The 16,016-nt window shown below is 22.5% G+C and overlaps 4 protein-coding genes across 5 annotated transcripts; 3 read left to right on the top strand and 1 right to left on the bottom strand.

Moving 5' to 3' along the window:
• Positions 1-1,029: 1,029 nt before the first annotated feature.
• Positions 1,030-4,769, top strand: LOC127287159 (ER membrane protein complex subunit 2-like). 2 transcript variants are annotated; one of them, XM_051313953.1, is made up of 8 exons: positions 1,030-1,164; positions 1,312-1,419; positions 1,699-1,812; positions 1,933-2,083; positions 3,570-3,713; positions 3,795-3,951; positions 4,031-4,126; positions 4,199-4,769. In XM_051313953.1, the coding sequence occupies exons 2-8, from the start codon at positions 1,386-1,388 to the stop codon at positions 4,373-4,375; spliced, it is 873 nt and encodes a 290-aa protein (XP_051169910.1). In that variant the 5' UTR covers positions 1,030-1,164; positions 1,312-1,385; the 3' UTR covers positions 4,376-4,769. The 2 variants fall into 2 exon arrangements, with proteins under 2 accessions (XP_051169910.1, XP_051169909.1); XM_051313952.1 differs by having other exon boundaries at positions 1,107-1,419.
• LOC127287160 (ADP-ribosylation factor-like protein 13B) lies at positions 4,329-6,502 on the bottom strand. The gene is made up of 7 exons (XM_051313955.1): positions 6,158-6,502; positions 5,986-6,056; positions 5,793-5,926; positions 5,614-5,729; positions 5,376-5,540; positions 5,145-5,301; positions 4,329-5,065 (listed from the first exon to the last, which is right to left on the bottom strand). The coding sequence occupies exons 1-7, from the start codon at positions 6,214-6,216 to the stop codon at positions 5,039-5,041; spliced, it is 729 nt and encodes a 242-aa protein (XP_051169912.1). The 5' UTR covers positions 6,217-6,502; the 3' UTR covers positions 4,329-5,038.
• Positions 6,503-6,808: 306 nt separating this feature from the next.
• Positions 6,809-10,340, top strand: LOC127287162 (zinc finger protein 595-like). The gene is made up of 5 exons (XM_051313957.1): positions 6,809-7,112; positions 7,345-7,512; positions 7,595-8,203; positions 8,273-8,763; positions 8,837-10,340. Exons 1-5 carry the CDS (start codon positions 6,930-6,932, stop codon positions 9,975-9,977), a joined length of 2,592 nt encoding a protein of 863 aa, XP_051169914.1. The 5' UTR covers positions 6,809-6,929; the 3' UTR covers positions 9,978-10,340.
• Positions 10,341-12,262: 1,922 nt separating this feature from the next.
• On the top strand, positions 12,263-15,943 carry LOC127287157 (sphingosine-1-phosphate phosphatase 2-like). The gene is made up of 7 exons (XM_051313950.1): positions 12,263-12,434; positions 12,528-12,620; positions 12,702-12,894; positions 12,955-13,436; positions 14,952-15,153; positions 15,226-15,450; positions 15,512-15,943. The coding sequence occupies exons 4-7, from the start codon at positions 13,010-13,012 to the stop codon at positions 15,927-15,929; spliced, it is 1,272 nt and encodes a 423-aa protein (XP_051169907.1). The 5' UTR covers positions 12,263-12,434; positions 12,528-12,620; positions 12,702-12,894; positions 12,955-13,009; the 3' UTR covers positions 15,930-15,943.
• Positions 15,944-16,016: the final 73 nt, after the last annotated feature.

Below are 16,016 nucleotides of genomic sequence, written 5' to 3'. Positions count from 1 at the left end.
AAAAAAAAGTTTTTCTTAATTTTTCAAATTTTGATTTTAAAAAACACGTTTGCACCTAACGTGTATAAATAATTATTTAAAATCAATTGTCTTTCGTTGATTGGGTGTAACGTTATATAGTCTTCATGAGCATTTTTTTTTTTTTTTTTTTTATTATTATTAAATTAGTATATTTAAACACTTCCTGTTGCACAGGTCTTAGTCGTTGTTAAGAAATATCATTTAAGAAAATTAAAATTGGAATTAAAGAAAAAATGAAGTCAAAAAAATAATGTTCCTCAAAATATGCACACGAGAATGATAAATAAAATTTAATTTAAATTATAAATATCTTGTACCACATATTGTACAAAAAAAACAGCATTGATTGTCTTCTAAAGAACAAATTTATTTGTACAGCGACATGCACACAAAAATAAAAAAAAACTCGTTAAAAGCGGGTATTAAATTCCAATAAATGAAAAGGAAAAAAAATTAGCAATTTATACAGCGTAGAACCAAAAGTTTAGTTATCAATCATTTATATATATGTAATTCTTCATTAAACTTCACTTATAGTTGTTAATAACTTATTTTTATTATTATTAATATTATTATTATTATTATTATTATTATTATTATTATTATTATTATTATTATTATTATTATTATTATTACTTTTATTTAGTAATGTTTAATTTTCAAATACAAATTAGTATTAATACAACATTGATTGTTTTAAAGTATATCTTCTAATTTTTCTTACATTGTTCTGTATATCTGTGTTATGAAATAATTAATATTTTCGGTTAATTAAATTAAGTACGATGTCCTTAAGATTTTGAAATGTTTTATTTATTGCTTTCTTATATAGAAAGCAATTGTACCTGTTAATAAATTGAAAAATGGTTAAATTTTTTTTCAAAATTTCGCGCCGCGGAAGTTAGTTTGAAAAAATTACTACTGATGGCGTCATATTATTTTGACCATTTGCGTAATTACGGGTAATTCGAGATTTTTTGACGTCATCATGTAAAATACGCATTATACGTAGAAATAATAATAATACGTCACGTATAATACATACCCATCTCTGATCACGGGCAGAGGTGGAAAAATCTCATTAATGCACTGCAATTGTTCCTATTCTGCTAGTGTCATAAAAGGAAACAGTTTATTGCAATAGTTAATATTTTATTGATTTATTAATTTACTTCCTTAGTTATAAATCCTGTTATTAATAACTAAATCCTCGATTAATTATATATATATATGTGTTTTAGGTGTGACATTAAAAATTTTATCAATAATTTTTTTTTTTGACATTTCTAGTTAATCTGCCGATTTTCCGAATTTGTATTTATATTCTAATTTGCATTAACAAATAATTATTAAAATTAAAAATCATGAACTCGAATTATGATGGATTAACCTGGACGGGTAAGTTTATTTTAATATTTATTTTTAAAAATCTTAATTTTAAAGAGAAAATCATTTTAAAGAAATAAGGGTGCGGAATAAGGAAAAGAAATAACTATATATATTAAAGCCACGTATTATATTAATTATTTAACATTATATTCCTTACAAGAATCGATTCCATTATTTATAATTTAAATTCTGTTAAACTGAAATTCATTTTAATTTAAAAATGCTTTTCTTTGAAATTTTCCGATGACCTGATTTTATTTTTTGGAATATCGCATCAATTTATTGCAGAAGTTCGAGATATATTTCGAATTTGGCGAGAAAATTCTGAACGTAAAAGTAAGGATGTTGTTGACTTATGGGAATCAACATTGAAATCAAAAATGAATAATCTTGGAAATGAAAGTAAGTTGGACCTTTTGTAATTTTTTTGTACATACAGTTTTAATTAAATTGAACTATTTTTAATGAAATTGTGTAAAAAGAAAAAATTCATAAAAAATTAACTGTAAAAAATATTTTCAGAATATTTGATTTTGGAGCAAGTTTGTATAGCAGCTTTAGATTGTTATCGACTCGCTTTGGCTGAACAATGTTTAAAAATTCTAATGAATGAATTCCCTGGAAGTCTTAGAGTTCATAAATATCATGCAATGCATTTAGAAGCTTTAGAAATGTAAGTTTTTAATTTTTAAATTATTTTATTACATATAATAATCGTGAATATCTTTCGTTCATTCTGTCCACACCTGAAGTTAGTATTTGTTATAGGTCTTTTGTTTTTTTTTTAAATGTGTTGTTTAACATTATTTTATGTTGGTTAAAATTTTTCAATGTTTTGACATTGTCATTTGTGCGGTCGTATTTTAATTATTAAAAATTATAAAATTTTTAGAATTGTGCAAAAAAATTGTGAGGATTGTGAGAAAAATTGATTCGATTGCTGTTAGAGTAAGCTGCATAAGTTGATAATTTTATCAAATTTCAAAAATTTAATTAAATCACGATAATTTAATTAATTTTAAAAATAATAAAAAAAATTTTATATTATTTATTTATTTATATTATATTTATTATTTTTATTATATATTACAAATTAAATTTTTTTTTTTATTTTCACAAAATATTTATTTATTTTTGTTATTATAATTAAAAAAATTTATATTATATATATATATATTTATGTTATATACATATAAATTTTTAATTTTGACTAAATATTAATTTTTTTTAATAATTTTTATTTTTAAATATTAACTTAATATAAAATTTTTTAAAATAATTTTTATTTAAAATAAAATTTAAATTATTATATATTTATATATGTTACATTAATTAATTAATTAATTAGGAATATTGAATAATATATATATTAAATATTAAATTTAAATAATTTATAAATTATTTATTTATTAATTTAAATTTATTAATAATAATTATTATTATTTATTATTATATAATAATAAAAAATAAAAAATTTCATTTAATAAAAAATATTTTTATTATTTTTTGGTTATAATTTTTTTTTTTGCAAAATATTTTTTTTATTATAGGCAATTGAAAATTTATATATTTCATATAATAGATTAATAATAATTATTATTATTTATTATTATATAATAAAAAATAAAAAATTTTATTTAATGATAAATATTTTGATGATAAGAAATTTTTACAAGACCTTTACCGATATATGTTATCACAGAAAATTAAAAGGCATTAAAATAAGCTGCAACGCTTCTTATTTTAATCCAACTTTGCTTATTTTAATACCAAAATGGATTAAAATAAGCAAAATTGTATTAAAATAAGAAGCGTTGCAGCTTATTTTAATGCCTTTTAATTTTCTGTGATATTAAAAATTATCAATTTAAATTTTAAATCGAAAATTTTCTTGAAGAATTTCTGAAAAATTATCGACAGATAATCAAAAAAAAAAAATCAATAAATATTTTTTTTATTTGATAAAAATTAAGGAATTATTATTAACAATGTAATTATATTATAATAAATTAAAAATATTATTGATAATATTAATTTTAATTTCTTTATAATAAACAACTACATTCCTAATTTCGCGCGCTTGCGCGCGTTTAATTTTGCTAGTTAACTTTTATTTGGGATAAATTTTATTGAATTTTTTTTTTTTTTTTTTATTTTAGGTATGACGAAGCAGTGGAAGTATTAGATTCGATAATAAAACGAGATGAAACAAATGCAGCTCCAAGAAAAAGGCGAATTGCAATTTTAAAAGCAAAGGGACAAATACCAGAAGCTATTAAAGAACTCACGGAATATCTTAAAAAGTACATTAAAAATTTTTTTTATAATTTTTGAATAATTTTATTTAATTTTATTTAATTTTATTAATTAAATAACTTTTTAAGATTTATGAGCGATCAGGAAGCTTGGCACGAGTTGAGCGATTTATATTTACAAGAGCAAGATTATTCTAAAGCAGCATTTTGCATGGAAGAACTTATACTTCATAATCCACATAGTCATTTAATTTATCAACGTTACGCGGAAATAAAATATTCTCAGGTTTGTAATATTTCAAAAAAAAAAATTTTAATTATTTTAAAATGTTTTTTTAAAAATATTTTTCTATTTTACTTTTTAGGGAGGATATGAAAATATTGAACAAGCAAAATCGTATTTTTGTCAAGCAATAAAATTAAATCCAAGCAATATTCGAGCACTTTATGGATTATTATTGGTAAATTCAAAAAAAAATTTATTTTTAATAATTCGATTATTGTTAATAAAAAAAAAAAATTGTTTCTCACAGGCAACGAATCACATCGCCTCGTCGGTGAGAAGTACCGCTGCAAAAAAGAAGGAAGCAATAAAATTGAGTGAATGGGTCGCAAAAGTGTTGGACAATTTATATAAATCGAAAGTAGATGAAGATGAAGGAATTAAAGTGGTAGAAGATTTATTATCTCAATTACAAATTGAAGCTTAGTCTCGAAAATTGGTAATTTAGGTAAATATCTCAAACACACACACACACACACACAAAAAGGGTAGAGGCACTAATTTTGCATTTTCTAAAGAAAACTTTTTTTTCTATCCGCATTTTATAATACTGTACAGAATAATAGTACAGTTAGGTTTAATAAATGTAAACCACTATCTGTTTGAATAGTAATTATTAGATAAAATTTAAAAAAAAGAGTGATTGTTGTTTCTTTGTTATAAATATTGTACGAATCGCTATTACATTTCAAAAAGAATGATTACTGAGAGTGGGGAGGAAGAAAAAAACTTTTAAGAAAATGTTACTGCGAAGCGAATTTTCGTCAATTAATTCGTCTCATTGTCATTAAATATACTTCGTTGATTGAAAACAAAAAAAATCAGTTTTCCTCATTTTCTTTAATAGACGTTTATTTCTTTTTGTTTCTATTTTAATATTTTTCTTTTTTAAATTTAATTAGTATTTTTTTTTTTTTTTTTAATATATTAGTTATTCTAGTTTTTTCTATATTTAACTATTCCTTCTTTAATAGTAATCTCCTTAAATACAAAAAATTACCCTGAGATTTCTAATGTTGAGAAATTGATTTTTTAATTAGTATAAAAAATGAAATTCAGTCTGTGGAAAAAATATTTTGGCTTTGTCGAATTATTCAATTTCCGGCGCTACGGTGTTCTGTAAAAAAAAATTTTTTTTAGCTCTTTTTCTTTTATGAATTTTTTTAGATATATTTCAAATTCTCTTAAATAATTACCCGATCTTTGAGAAATTCTCTGATTGGTTTAAAAGGATTGCCTGCTTTTGATAAGATGGAAGACTTGGCGGATAATTTTCGATATTTTGGAGTTTCAGCACGTTTTATACGACTATTTAGCGTATTGTACTGTCTTAAAATTGTTTCAAGTAACCATCTATGGGAAAAAAGTACTAAATTAGTTTTTTCTTTTTTTGCTGAGAAAAATTAATTTTTAAATGAAAATTTTACCTGTAACCATCAATAATTGCAATTTCTTTAAAATCTGCATCAATGCAAGAGCAAATTTCAACTCTCGTTGGACATTTCATTGAATTTGCTAATTCTTCTATATTTAAATTATCAACAATATCTAATTCGTCAATTGCACCTCTCAAGTCTTGTTTATTTGCTAATCTGTTTGAAAAAAAATTATTGCCTTAATTATCGTGAATTCAATTAATTAATTTTTTACATTTTTTTCTCTTACAATAAAACTGGTTTTCCCGAAATATGTACATGTGTTATAACATCATTAAAAACTTCTCTACTTTCTGAAAGTCGTGACAAATCACTGGCATCCACGACATAAATAATTCCATGAACCTATAAAAAAAAAATGTAAATTATAACTGATTAGAAAAAAAATTATTTTTTAATTTTTCTCACATCACTATAATATTTTTTCCAAATTGATCGAATTTGCGGTCCTCCTCCAATGTCATAGATTTTTATTTTACATGTCTTATATTTTAATGTCACTGTACGAAATCCAATTGTCGGTAAAACAATTTGACTAACATCTACGAAAAAAAAAATTTGTTATAAAAATTAATTATTAAAAATTAATTAATTTACTTACCGCCACTAATTCGATTTAAAACAGAGGTTTTTCCAGCATTATCAATTCCAGCCATAAGTAAAACAATGGTTCTGTAAAATAATTATTTCACAAAAAATAAATATATTGATTATTAAATGATTTTTTTTTTTTTTAATTAAACAATTTCTATTTTAAAAGAATAGAGAGATACTTTTGAGGACATCTTCTGCGGTGAAATTCCTCAATAGTCATCTGCACACAGTTACCCATTTCTACATTATATATATGTATTTTTTTTTTTAAATACAATTTTTACAAAAATTGATTAATAATTTTCAATTTAATCACTTTTTCTCCTTTAATTTCATTCTTTTTTTTCACAAGAATGAAATTAACTTCTTCTTTTTTAGTGTTGAGATTAAATTATAATTTTGCTGGAGACTTAAATTTTAGTATTTTAATGTAAATTAATAATAATTGACAATATAAATAAAATGCACGTGTTAAAAACATTTTTTTTTCCCCTTGTTTCTTATGTATACGTGTCACAAGTCCTTTAAAGTGATCACGTTGTCATGGAAACAATAAATCACTACAAACATTGTGTTTCTATGTCACTATGACAAAATAAATAATTTTTGTCTTAAATTTTATAACAATTCGAAACAATAGTAAATTGTAATAATAAAAAACAATATTTTTATATAATTTTTTTTATAAATAACAATAAGTGTTTTAAAAATTTGGCGCCATTTCTCTGATTAAAGATTTTCTGCTGTGAATGGAACTTTAGAATGACGTCAATGATTGATCTACCGAGCCCTGGGTGACATTCTAGTGGATTTTTTTAGTAACTTTTGGAAAGTAATAAATACCATATATATATATATGTATGTATTTTGCTTTTGTTGCCAAGCGAAAATTGTCAAATTGTTGTTTTAATTAAACAAATCATTATTATTATTATAAATTTAAATATAACAATGTACGAAATTGATATTGAAAATGATTATTTGTTTTTACTTGAAAATGTGGGTCAAATTTGTCGAGTGTGTCTTGATTTAAATCAGAATAATCAATGCATTTTTTCTACAAGCGACAATGACCCCGAAAATATAAACGCTTTAGATTTGGTTAAGAAATTAAACGTTCAAGGTGGCATTGAGGTATGTAACTATTTTTATTATTTATCTATTTAATTCAAGAAAAAAATAAAAATTCTATCGGATAAAAAGTAAAAAAATCTCTTGTAATCAAAAATACACGTATTCATTTTTGTTTAGCTGTCATGAAAAAAAAAATATATTGTTTCTTATTTTGCTTTATTGAATATAATTTTGAATTTAAATTTTAAAGAAATATTCTAAATAAATATTTCTAAATTAATTTTTTTAATAGATTCAAGAAAATGATGGTCTTCCATCGAATATCTGTCTAAGTTGCACTTTAAAAGTAAATGCTGCTCACGAATTTAGAGAACAATGTCAATTAGCAGACAGAAAATTAAGAAAGGCATTTGAAAAATTTCAAACAAATTTCAATTCGGATTCTTCGACACCACAAAAGGTATATATACAGTTTTTTTTTAAATTAACATATTGTTTTTGTTGAATTTTTGTTTTTTTATATATCATGTATTTGTTCACAGAATTTACATTCACAAACCGAGGATAAATGTTTACTTCTTAAAAATGAAGAATTACAGAATGAAAATTCAAATTCAATAAATGATAATTTCTCCGATGGTATTTCAAAAATTGTCAATGATGTTGATGAAAAATTCAATTATTCCTGTGACACTGAAATAAATAGTAATGAAACATCAATTATAAATGAAAATGATGAAACAATTGAAATTGAAAAGGAAAATGCTCCATATAAAAAAGAAGGTTGTAAAACACGTAAAATGTCTGTATTTAAACGTGTAACATCAATGGAAAATTTAAAGAATTTTAAAGAAAGACAGAGGCAGTATATTAAAAAAAATGTGAAATCTGATCAAAATGAATTGAATGAATTTTCAACGAGAAAAAAAAATCGAATTAATAATCAAAGACTGACTAATGAAGAGTCTGAATTAAATTTTGAATGTAATTTATGTAATATCACATTTTCTAGTAAGAGATCATTAGATAAACACACATTAATTCATAATGAAAAGAAATATAATTGTGATAAATGTGATAAAGAATTTTCCACTAATGATAAACTTTTGGAACATTCAAAATTACATCAACCAAAAGAAAAATCAAAACCTGTAAGTTTTCAAAATTTCATCGAATTTGAAGAAAAATATATTTAATTACTGTTTTTTGTTTTTTTTCAGGTACGTTGCAAGATTTGTGAGAAAAGTTTTAAAAAAACTGATACAATGGTGAGACACTTGAACATTCACAAGAGAGCAAATCCAAAAGAAGTATTTTCCATTCTCAAGGAAATCAGAGATAGAAGAAAAATGGAAAATAATGTTGAAAACAAAGAAATTAATATTTCCACAAGCAATGAATTTATAAATAATGAAATTGAAGAAACAAAACAAAATGAAAATATTTGTACTAAAGAATTAAGAAAGCGTGTACCGAATTCACAGACAAAACAAGAAATACAATCCGATGTTTTTCAATCTGATTCAAATAGTGAAAGTGATCATTCTTTAAATGATATGGCACTATTTCGTTGTAAAAATTGCACAAAATGTTATACAACTGAAAAATCATTGCAACGACATATGCTAATACATGATGAAAAAAAATTCATATGCAATGTTTGTAATATGAAATTTTTCCGTCCCGATAGACTAAAAAGTCATAGAGACAGGTATTTTTATTAATTTATTATAAATTCCTAAAAAAAAGACTAATAAATTTTACATTTCTTTTCTTTTTTTTAGATACGGCCACAATGAGGGCAATGTTACTGAGCCTGAAAAGCCGGCAGATGATAAATCGGCAATAAAATTAATCAACAGTTGGATACGTGAAGAATTAGATTCAGATAATGAGGGTAAAGGTTTTTCATGTGATCTTTGTGGAAAATCATATGTGACAAAAAAATCACTAGCAAAACATCGTGCAAATATTCATGAAACACAGCGTAATAATTATTGTAAAAATTGTGGCATCAATTGTAATTGTGATGAGAAGAAAAAAATTTTTATTAAACCAGAAAAAACAAAAATTTTTACATGCAACGAATGTGGAAAATCATTTGAAAAAGAAAATAAATTACAAAAACATTTACAAATTCATGAGAGAGCTAAAGAACAACAGGATTCAAATTTTAAACGTTTTCTTTGTCATATTTGTAGTAAAACATTTCGACAAAATACTGGATTAATGTTTCATATGAGAACACATACGGGATATAAACCACATGTTTGTAAATATTGTGGCCGGGGATTTACATCAAATTCAAATTGTATTAATCATGAAAGAACACATACTGGTGATCGTCCATTTGTTTGTCATTTTTGTAGTGCTGCTTTTGCAAAATCTTGTACATTAAAAGCACATATAACAACACATACTGGCGAAGCAAATTATCATTGTAAAACATGTGGTAAATCATTTAGAAGATTAAAATATTTAAAGGAACATAAATTCACACATACAGGTGAGAAGCCATATGCATGTAAAATATGTGGCACTGCTTATAGTCATTCGGGAAGTTTATTTGTACATGAAAAAAAATGTAAGGCACAATTTAATAATTTTCAACCAGCAACATCGCAAAATGGACAAAATTTTTGTCAATCACAAACAAATATTGTCACAACATCATCATCATCGCCATTAATTACATTACCATCGACACAACAACATCATCATCATCATCATCATGTGGGCAATATTAATAATTCATTAGGATTGCAAGGTAATAAAACTTATATCGAAAGTGTACAAAGGATGAGCGCTCATGCTGCTGCTGCAGCTGTTGGAAATACAGGATTGCACGTTCATGCAAATACTGATGTATCCGATATGGCCTCAGCTGTTAGGAATTTTGCTATTATTGGACAAATGTTTCATTGAAAATTTACTTCGTTTTTATGTCTTTATAAAATAAGTATAGCTGATTTTTTTTTAATGAGCATTTCTTGATATATTTTACTGATTTAAATTCATATCAATTATTTAGTGTAGAGATTTTTATTTTAATCTGCCTAAGTGTGTAGGCAATAGAGTAGTAGTTTTTGTTTTTAGACTCAAATAATTTTCAACTAATTGCACGTTTTTAGTTGTTAAATTTCATTTTATTATGAGTTACGTAAAAAATAATTGTTGAGATATAGTTAAAATTTATTAAGAAAATATTTTTTAAACTATTTTATTAGAGTTTTTAGAACAAAAAAAAATGAGAATTGAAAGAAATTCTATTTCGAAAGTAAAATTAATTCTTTTTTTTATGAGAATGTTTATAATAATTTCTCTTTTCGTTCTGATTTTAGAAAAAAAAAAAATTATTTAAAAATTGCAAATAATGAATTATTTTTTCACAAAAAGATTGAATTCTTCTGTGATAACAAGACAATTTAACTTCATTTTTAAATTTTCATATTTTACATTTTAAAATGTAAATATTTATGCAATTTTTGTAAAAAGAACGAGGAGAAAAACGCCTATGAAAAATTGTTCGATGTTTTTTTTTTTGATACAATCTTTAAAATGTATAGAAAATTTGTTTATAAAAGTAGAAAATTGTATTTTGCTTTTAAAAAATGTTTTGAATTAATTTATCGAATTTTCAAAAAAAAACTATCTATTACGTAATGTAAAAAAAAAATTACTTTGGAATCTAGTTTTTTTAAGTCAGCAGGATAATGATTATATTTTCTGACATAATGCCAAGGTGATATATCGTTATAATTATTTTAACAGATTTTTATAGAAACCATTTTCATAAAAGACAGTGGAATTATATACGATTTGTTTCTGTGTGACTGATAATTTTACAAATTAGTTTTTATAGATATTCAGAAAAAAATAAAAATAAAAAACAGTATCATATAACTGTAAATAGATTACCATAAAAAATGTAACCATTAACGCGACTGCATCTATATATAATAAAAATAATTGTAACAGCATTAATTTATTTTAAATCATTTCAAATTCTACAATTGGTTTTTTTTTTATTTCTGATTCAATAACCATACTAGCAATATTAAACGCGCGCCAAATTGAGTATTTAATTGTTTGTTATAAAGAAATTAAAGATTAATATTATCAATAATAATTTAAATTTATTAGAATATTATTTCATATTAAATGATAATAATGAAAATTATTATTATATGTTATTAAATTATATATAAAATTGAATTATTTTCCAAATTTTCAATTTAAAATTCAATTATTTACCAAGTTTTCAATTTAAAATTAAATAAAATTCAAATATTACCCGAAATTTTAATTCAACATCAACTTAAATTAAATTATTATCCAAAATTTCAATTAAAATTCAATTATTTTCTAAAATTTCGAGTCAAAATTAATTATTATCAAAATTTTCAATCAACAATCAACTAAAATTAATTATTATCAAAATTTTCAATCAACTAAGATTAAATTATTTTCAAAATTTTCAATTTAAAATTCAATTATTTACCAAGTTTTCAATTTAAAATGAAATAAAATTCAATTATTTTTTAAAATTTTTATTCAAAATTAATTATCGAAATTTTCAATTAAAAATGAACTTAAATTAAATTATTATCGAAAATTTCAATTAAAATTCAATTATTACCCGAAATTTTAATCCAAAATCAATTTAAATTAAATTATTATCCAAAATTTCAATTAAAATTTAATTATTTTCCAAAATTTCGAGTCAAAATTAATTATTATCAAAATTTTCAATCAGCAATCAACTAAAATTAATTATTTTCAAATTTTCAATCAACAATCAACTAAAATTAAATTATTTTCAAATTTTCAATTTAAAATTCAATTATTTACCAAGTTTTCAATTTAAAATAAAATAAAATTCAATTATTTTTTAAAATTTCGATTCAAAATTAATTATCGAAACAATGCCAAAAAAAACATTGAAAAATTTTAACCAACACAAAATAATGTCAAACAATACATTTAAAAAAAAAACAAAAGACCTATAACAAATACTAACTTCAGGTGTGGACAGAATGAACGAAAGATATTCACGATTATTATATGTAATATGTAAAATTCACTTTTTATTATTATTGTTTCTAAGAAACAAAAAATGGATAACACATGTTTTAATTTAAATTTTTCCGCCAGGAGAAATACAGCAAACGAACATGCGCGCAATCAGCTGTGATCATTATCATTCTTTTCCAAAAAAAAAATTATTTCATTAATTATCCATTTATTAAATAAAAAAAATTATTTAAATTACAAGTAAAAATAAATTAATAAATATTTGTCTTTTTTGTAATTATATTTTTTTTTGTTTATATTAGAAAATAATTATTATTGTTTTTCTTATCTACTCCCCGATAAAACTTGGTATGATAAAAAAAAAATTGAATTAAATTCTTTTTAAACGACAATATTTAATTTTTCATCTCCAATATTAATGTAATATAATTGTATTTGTAGCCGAACAATGTATTCAAAGATTCAATAAGCTACGTAATTGATTCAGTTTATCAAGTCCATGGCCAGAGCAAGAGCAATAGAAGAGAATATGATGTGAGTTTTATTCTATATGTAATAACCGGTAGTACATAGGTCAAAAACTTATATACATATATATATATATATATTTAACAGTGTTGAATTCACTCGGAGCTTTGAATAAATAATAATAGTGATTCTCAAATATCCGCATGACACCATCTCAGGTATATAAGATATAAAGCAAAAAAAAAAAAAAAATTGTCCACGTGATTCAACAATGATCTTAAGATCAATGTTTTCACCTGTGAAGCTGCTAATTCGTCAAATTAGAAATTAAATAGCAAAGGTAAACAAATATTTTTTTTCATTTTATAATAAATTATTTTATATTTCAATTTTTTTTCAGATTTTATATAATGACATAAAAAAAATTGAAGTGAATTAGAAATTTTTTTTCAAAAATGTTTCACAAATTCATTGATTATATGAAAGATCCACATTTAGTTGCGAAAATACAAAATTTTTTTGGAATTATAATTCATGAGAAATGTCAATTTAATGTGGAAAATTTAAAAAGCAAAGAAAAAGAAGAAGAAGAAGAAGAAAATTTAAATGGTATTAATAATATAAAAATGGAAACAAATGGTTATTTTAATAAAATAATGAATGATGAAAAAAAAATAAATTCTAAAAAAAAAGAATTAATTGCAACAAATTTAACAAGAAAATTTAGTATTAATAATCAATTTTGGTATTATTTGTTTCTATTTGGCACTGAATTGGGAGATGAAATTTTTTACATTTCATTTATACCATTTTGGTTTTGGAATATTGATAGTTCAGTTGGACGAAAAGTTGTTCTTGTTTGGTGTATTGTCATGACAATTGGTGAGAATTTGGTTTCAATTTTTGAATTTTTTTGCAAAAAAAGAAAAAAAAAATTACCCGGGGAGCCTGAATGAACTTTAAATGGTCAATTTTTTTTGCACTTCGGATTTTTTTTTCTTGCAATACAGAAGCATAAACATAGTGTGAGTAAAATAATTTTTTTGCAAAATTCATCGAATCATTTTCAAAAAAGATATTTTTTATGTTAAAAATCAATTTTTTTTTCAAAAACAAAAACCAATTTCGATTAATTCAAAATCAAAAAAAAATATTTATGTACATAACCCTTATGAAAATTCCTTATAAGAAAATAATGTTAAAGCTGAAATGTTTTTTGTTTAATATTTTCGCAATTATAGGTAATTTATTATAAGAAATTCATTATAAAATTTTTTTTCTCAAATAATTATAAAAATATAATTATTAGAGACTCTGTAATGAAATCATTACAATTTTATAATTATGAAAATAAAATTTTTCACGTGCAAAAATTAAAATATTATAAAATTAAAATTATAAAAATTTAATTACAGAAATTAATTAATTTTGTATTTTATTGATAACTATATATATATCATATAACTATATGGGTGATTCTCTCAAAAAGGACAAATTACGCTTTTAAGATATTTTGTTAAAAAATATGAAAATTAATTGAAATTATTTAAAATTCTGTCAGCCATACGTTAGGATTTAACAATTTTCAATTGGACCAATAAAGAAAATTTTAAAAAAAGGTAAAATAACTGAAATATTGAATAAAAACTGATGTTACGGAATGGAGTTTTAACACTAGTTTTCATTCAATAATTCAGTTGTTTGCCATTTTTTTGAAATTTTCTTTAGTGATCCCATAAAAATTTGTTGAATTTTATCGTATGTCTGGGAGAATGTTTATTAATTGAAATTAATGTTATTATTTTTTAACAAAAACCTCGTCCAAAAATTTTGCACAAATAATTTGTTCTTTTTGAAAGAATCACCCATATATAGTTATCAGTAAAATACAAAATTAATTAATTTCTGTAATTAAATTTTGATAATTTTAATTTTATAATATTTTAATTTTTGCACGTGAAAAATTTTATTTTCATAATTATAAAATTGTAATGATTTCATTACAGAGTCTCTAATAATTATATTTTTATAATTATTTGAGAAAAAAAATTTTATAATGAATTTCTTATAATTACCTATAATCGCGAAAATATTATACAAAAAACATTATACTGAAAACATTTCAGCTTTAACATTATTTTCATATAAGGAATTTTTCATAAGGGTAATAAAGAAAAGAAAAATATAAAATTTAATGTATAACATTGTTAAAAAAATATTAATTTTTTTAATATCTTATGTAAATATTGCTTTTCATTTTATTTAAAGAATAAAATCTGTAATTTTATTAATCTACCTATTTCATTAATTAAAAATTATTTTTAAAGTTCGTTTAGACACCCCGGTGAATTACTAAATTGTAAATTGGAATTATTGAATAATTTCTCTTTTAAATAGGACAAGCGCTAAAAGATATTATTTGTTGGCCAAGACCAGCGTGTCCACCAGTTGCTAGATTACAAAATAAATGGTCCCAAGAATATGGAATGCCATCGACTCATGCAATGATTGGAATATCGATACCATTTAGTGTTTTAATTTATACAATGAATCGATATAATTATTCATATTCTGTGGCCTTTTTCATTGCTTTAATATGGTATGAGAAATTTTTTTAAAGAAAATAAATTTTCGATGATTTTTTTTTTTTTTGATAATTTCTATATTATAGGTGTGCAGTAGTTTGTATGAGTCGATTATATCTTGGAATGCATACAGTACTAGACTTAATTGGAGGACTTGCATTGGCAATTGGATTGATGATTCCATTAGTGCCATTAATAGATGTAACTGACTATTATTTTTTAACGAACGGTTGGATATTGTCGATTTTAGTATTTCTCACTATTATCACTATTATTTATTATCCAAATAGCGATAGATGGACGCCAACTAGGTAAATTAAAAATATTTCTAAAAAAAAATTACAACTCATAATTGAAAAAAACATTTTTCAGAGGAGACACAACAATGGTAGTTTCTGTAACAGTTGGCGTACACGTTGGTTCATGGCTTAATTTCACAACTGGAGCATTAAATGAATCATTAATATCACCACCTTATGAAATTAATTGGCCAACATATCAAACATTAGCCTTAATTAGTTTTCGTACAATTTTTGGCTTTTGTTGTATAATTTTTCTACGAGGATTATGTAAGTCAATTAGTTATTCAATAATGTGTGCCATATTACGTGTTAATTCAAAGGAACTTATTAAAAGTGAAAATTCATTGATAAATAAAAATAAAATTATTGTCGATCTTGTTTATAAATATGTAACATATTTTATAGTGGGATTTAATATTGCTTATTTAATGCCGTATATTTTTACAATTATCGGTATTGAACGCAATAGTTTTTACTCCGAAATGTAGATAAAAAAAAAGAATTCTAGATTAATTAAAAAATTTAATATTTAGCTGAGAATATAAATTTTCTATTCTTTAATTTCTATTACTTTT

This window comes from Leptopilina boulardi, unplaced genomic scaffold (genome assembly GCF_019393585.1).
Source record: "Leptopilina boulardi isolate dan_hultmark-lab unplaced genomic scaffold, ZJU_Lbou_2.1 LbouV2_368, whole genome shotgun sequence".
NCBI classification, from domain to species: Eukaryota; Metazoa; Arthropoda; class Insecta; order Hymenoptera; family Figitidae; genus Leptopilina; species Leptopilina boulardi.
Note: the sequence above shows the minus strand (reverse complement) of the source record. Positions and strands in the feature narration are given on the sequence as shown.

Excerpts from the sequence above, each read along its gene's own strand:
- LOC127287159 (XM_051313953.1), top strand. The coding sequence starts at position 1,386 with ATGAACTCGAATTATGATGGATTAACCTGGACGG. Across the intron at positions 1,420-1,698 it reads TGATGGATTAACCTGGACGG|AAGTTCGAGATATATTTCGA; the intron begins GTAAGTTTATTT and ends AATTTATTGCAG. Across the intron at positions 1,813-1,932 it reads GAATAATCTTGGAAATGAAA|AATATTTGATTTTGGAGCAA; the intron begins GTAAGTTGGACC and ends AAATATTTTCAG.
- LOC127287160 (XM_051313955.1), bottom strand. The coding sequence starts at position 6,216 with ATGGGTAACTGTGTGCAGATGACTATTGAGGAATTTCACCGCAGAAGA. Across the intron at positions 5,302-5,375 it reads GCAATTATTGATGGTTACAG|ATGGTTACTTGAAACAATTT; the intron begins GTAAAATTTTCA and ends TTTTTCCCATAG. Across the intron at positions 5,066-5,144 it reads GAGAATTTCTCAAAGATCGG|AACACCGTAGCGCCGGAAAT; the intron begins GTAATTATTTAA and ends TTTTTTTTACAG.
- LOC127287162 (XM_051313957.1), top strand. The coding sequence starts at position 6,930 with ATGTACGAAATTGATATTGAAAATGATTATTTGTTTTTACTTGAAAAT. Across the intron at positions 7,513-7,594 it reads ATTCTTCGACACCACAAAAG|AATTTACATTCACAAACCGA; the intron begins GTATATATACAG and ends ATTTGTTCACAG. Across the intron at positions 8,764-8,836 it reads CTAAAAAGTCATAGAGACAG|ATACGGCCACAATGAGGGCA; the intron begins GTATTTTTATTA and ends TCTTTTTTTTAG.
- LOC127287157 (XM_051313950.1), top strand. The coding sequence starts at position 13,010 with ATGTTTCACAAATTCATTGATTATATGAAAGATCCACATTTAGTTGCG. Across the intron at positions 13,437-14,951 it reads GTGTATTGTCATGACAATTG|GACAAGCGCTAAAAGATATT; the intron begins GTGAGAATTTGG and ends TCTTTTAAATAG. Across the intron at positions 15,451-15,511 it reads GATAGATGGACGCCAACTAG|AGGAGACACAACAATGGTAG; the intron begins GTAAATTAAAAA and ends AACATTTTTCAG.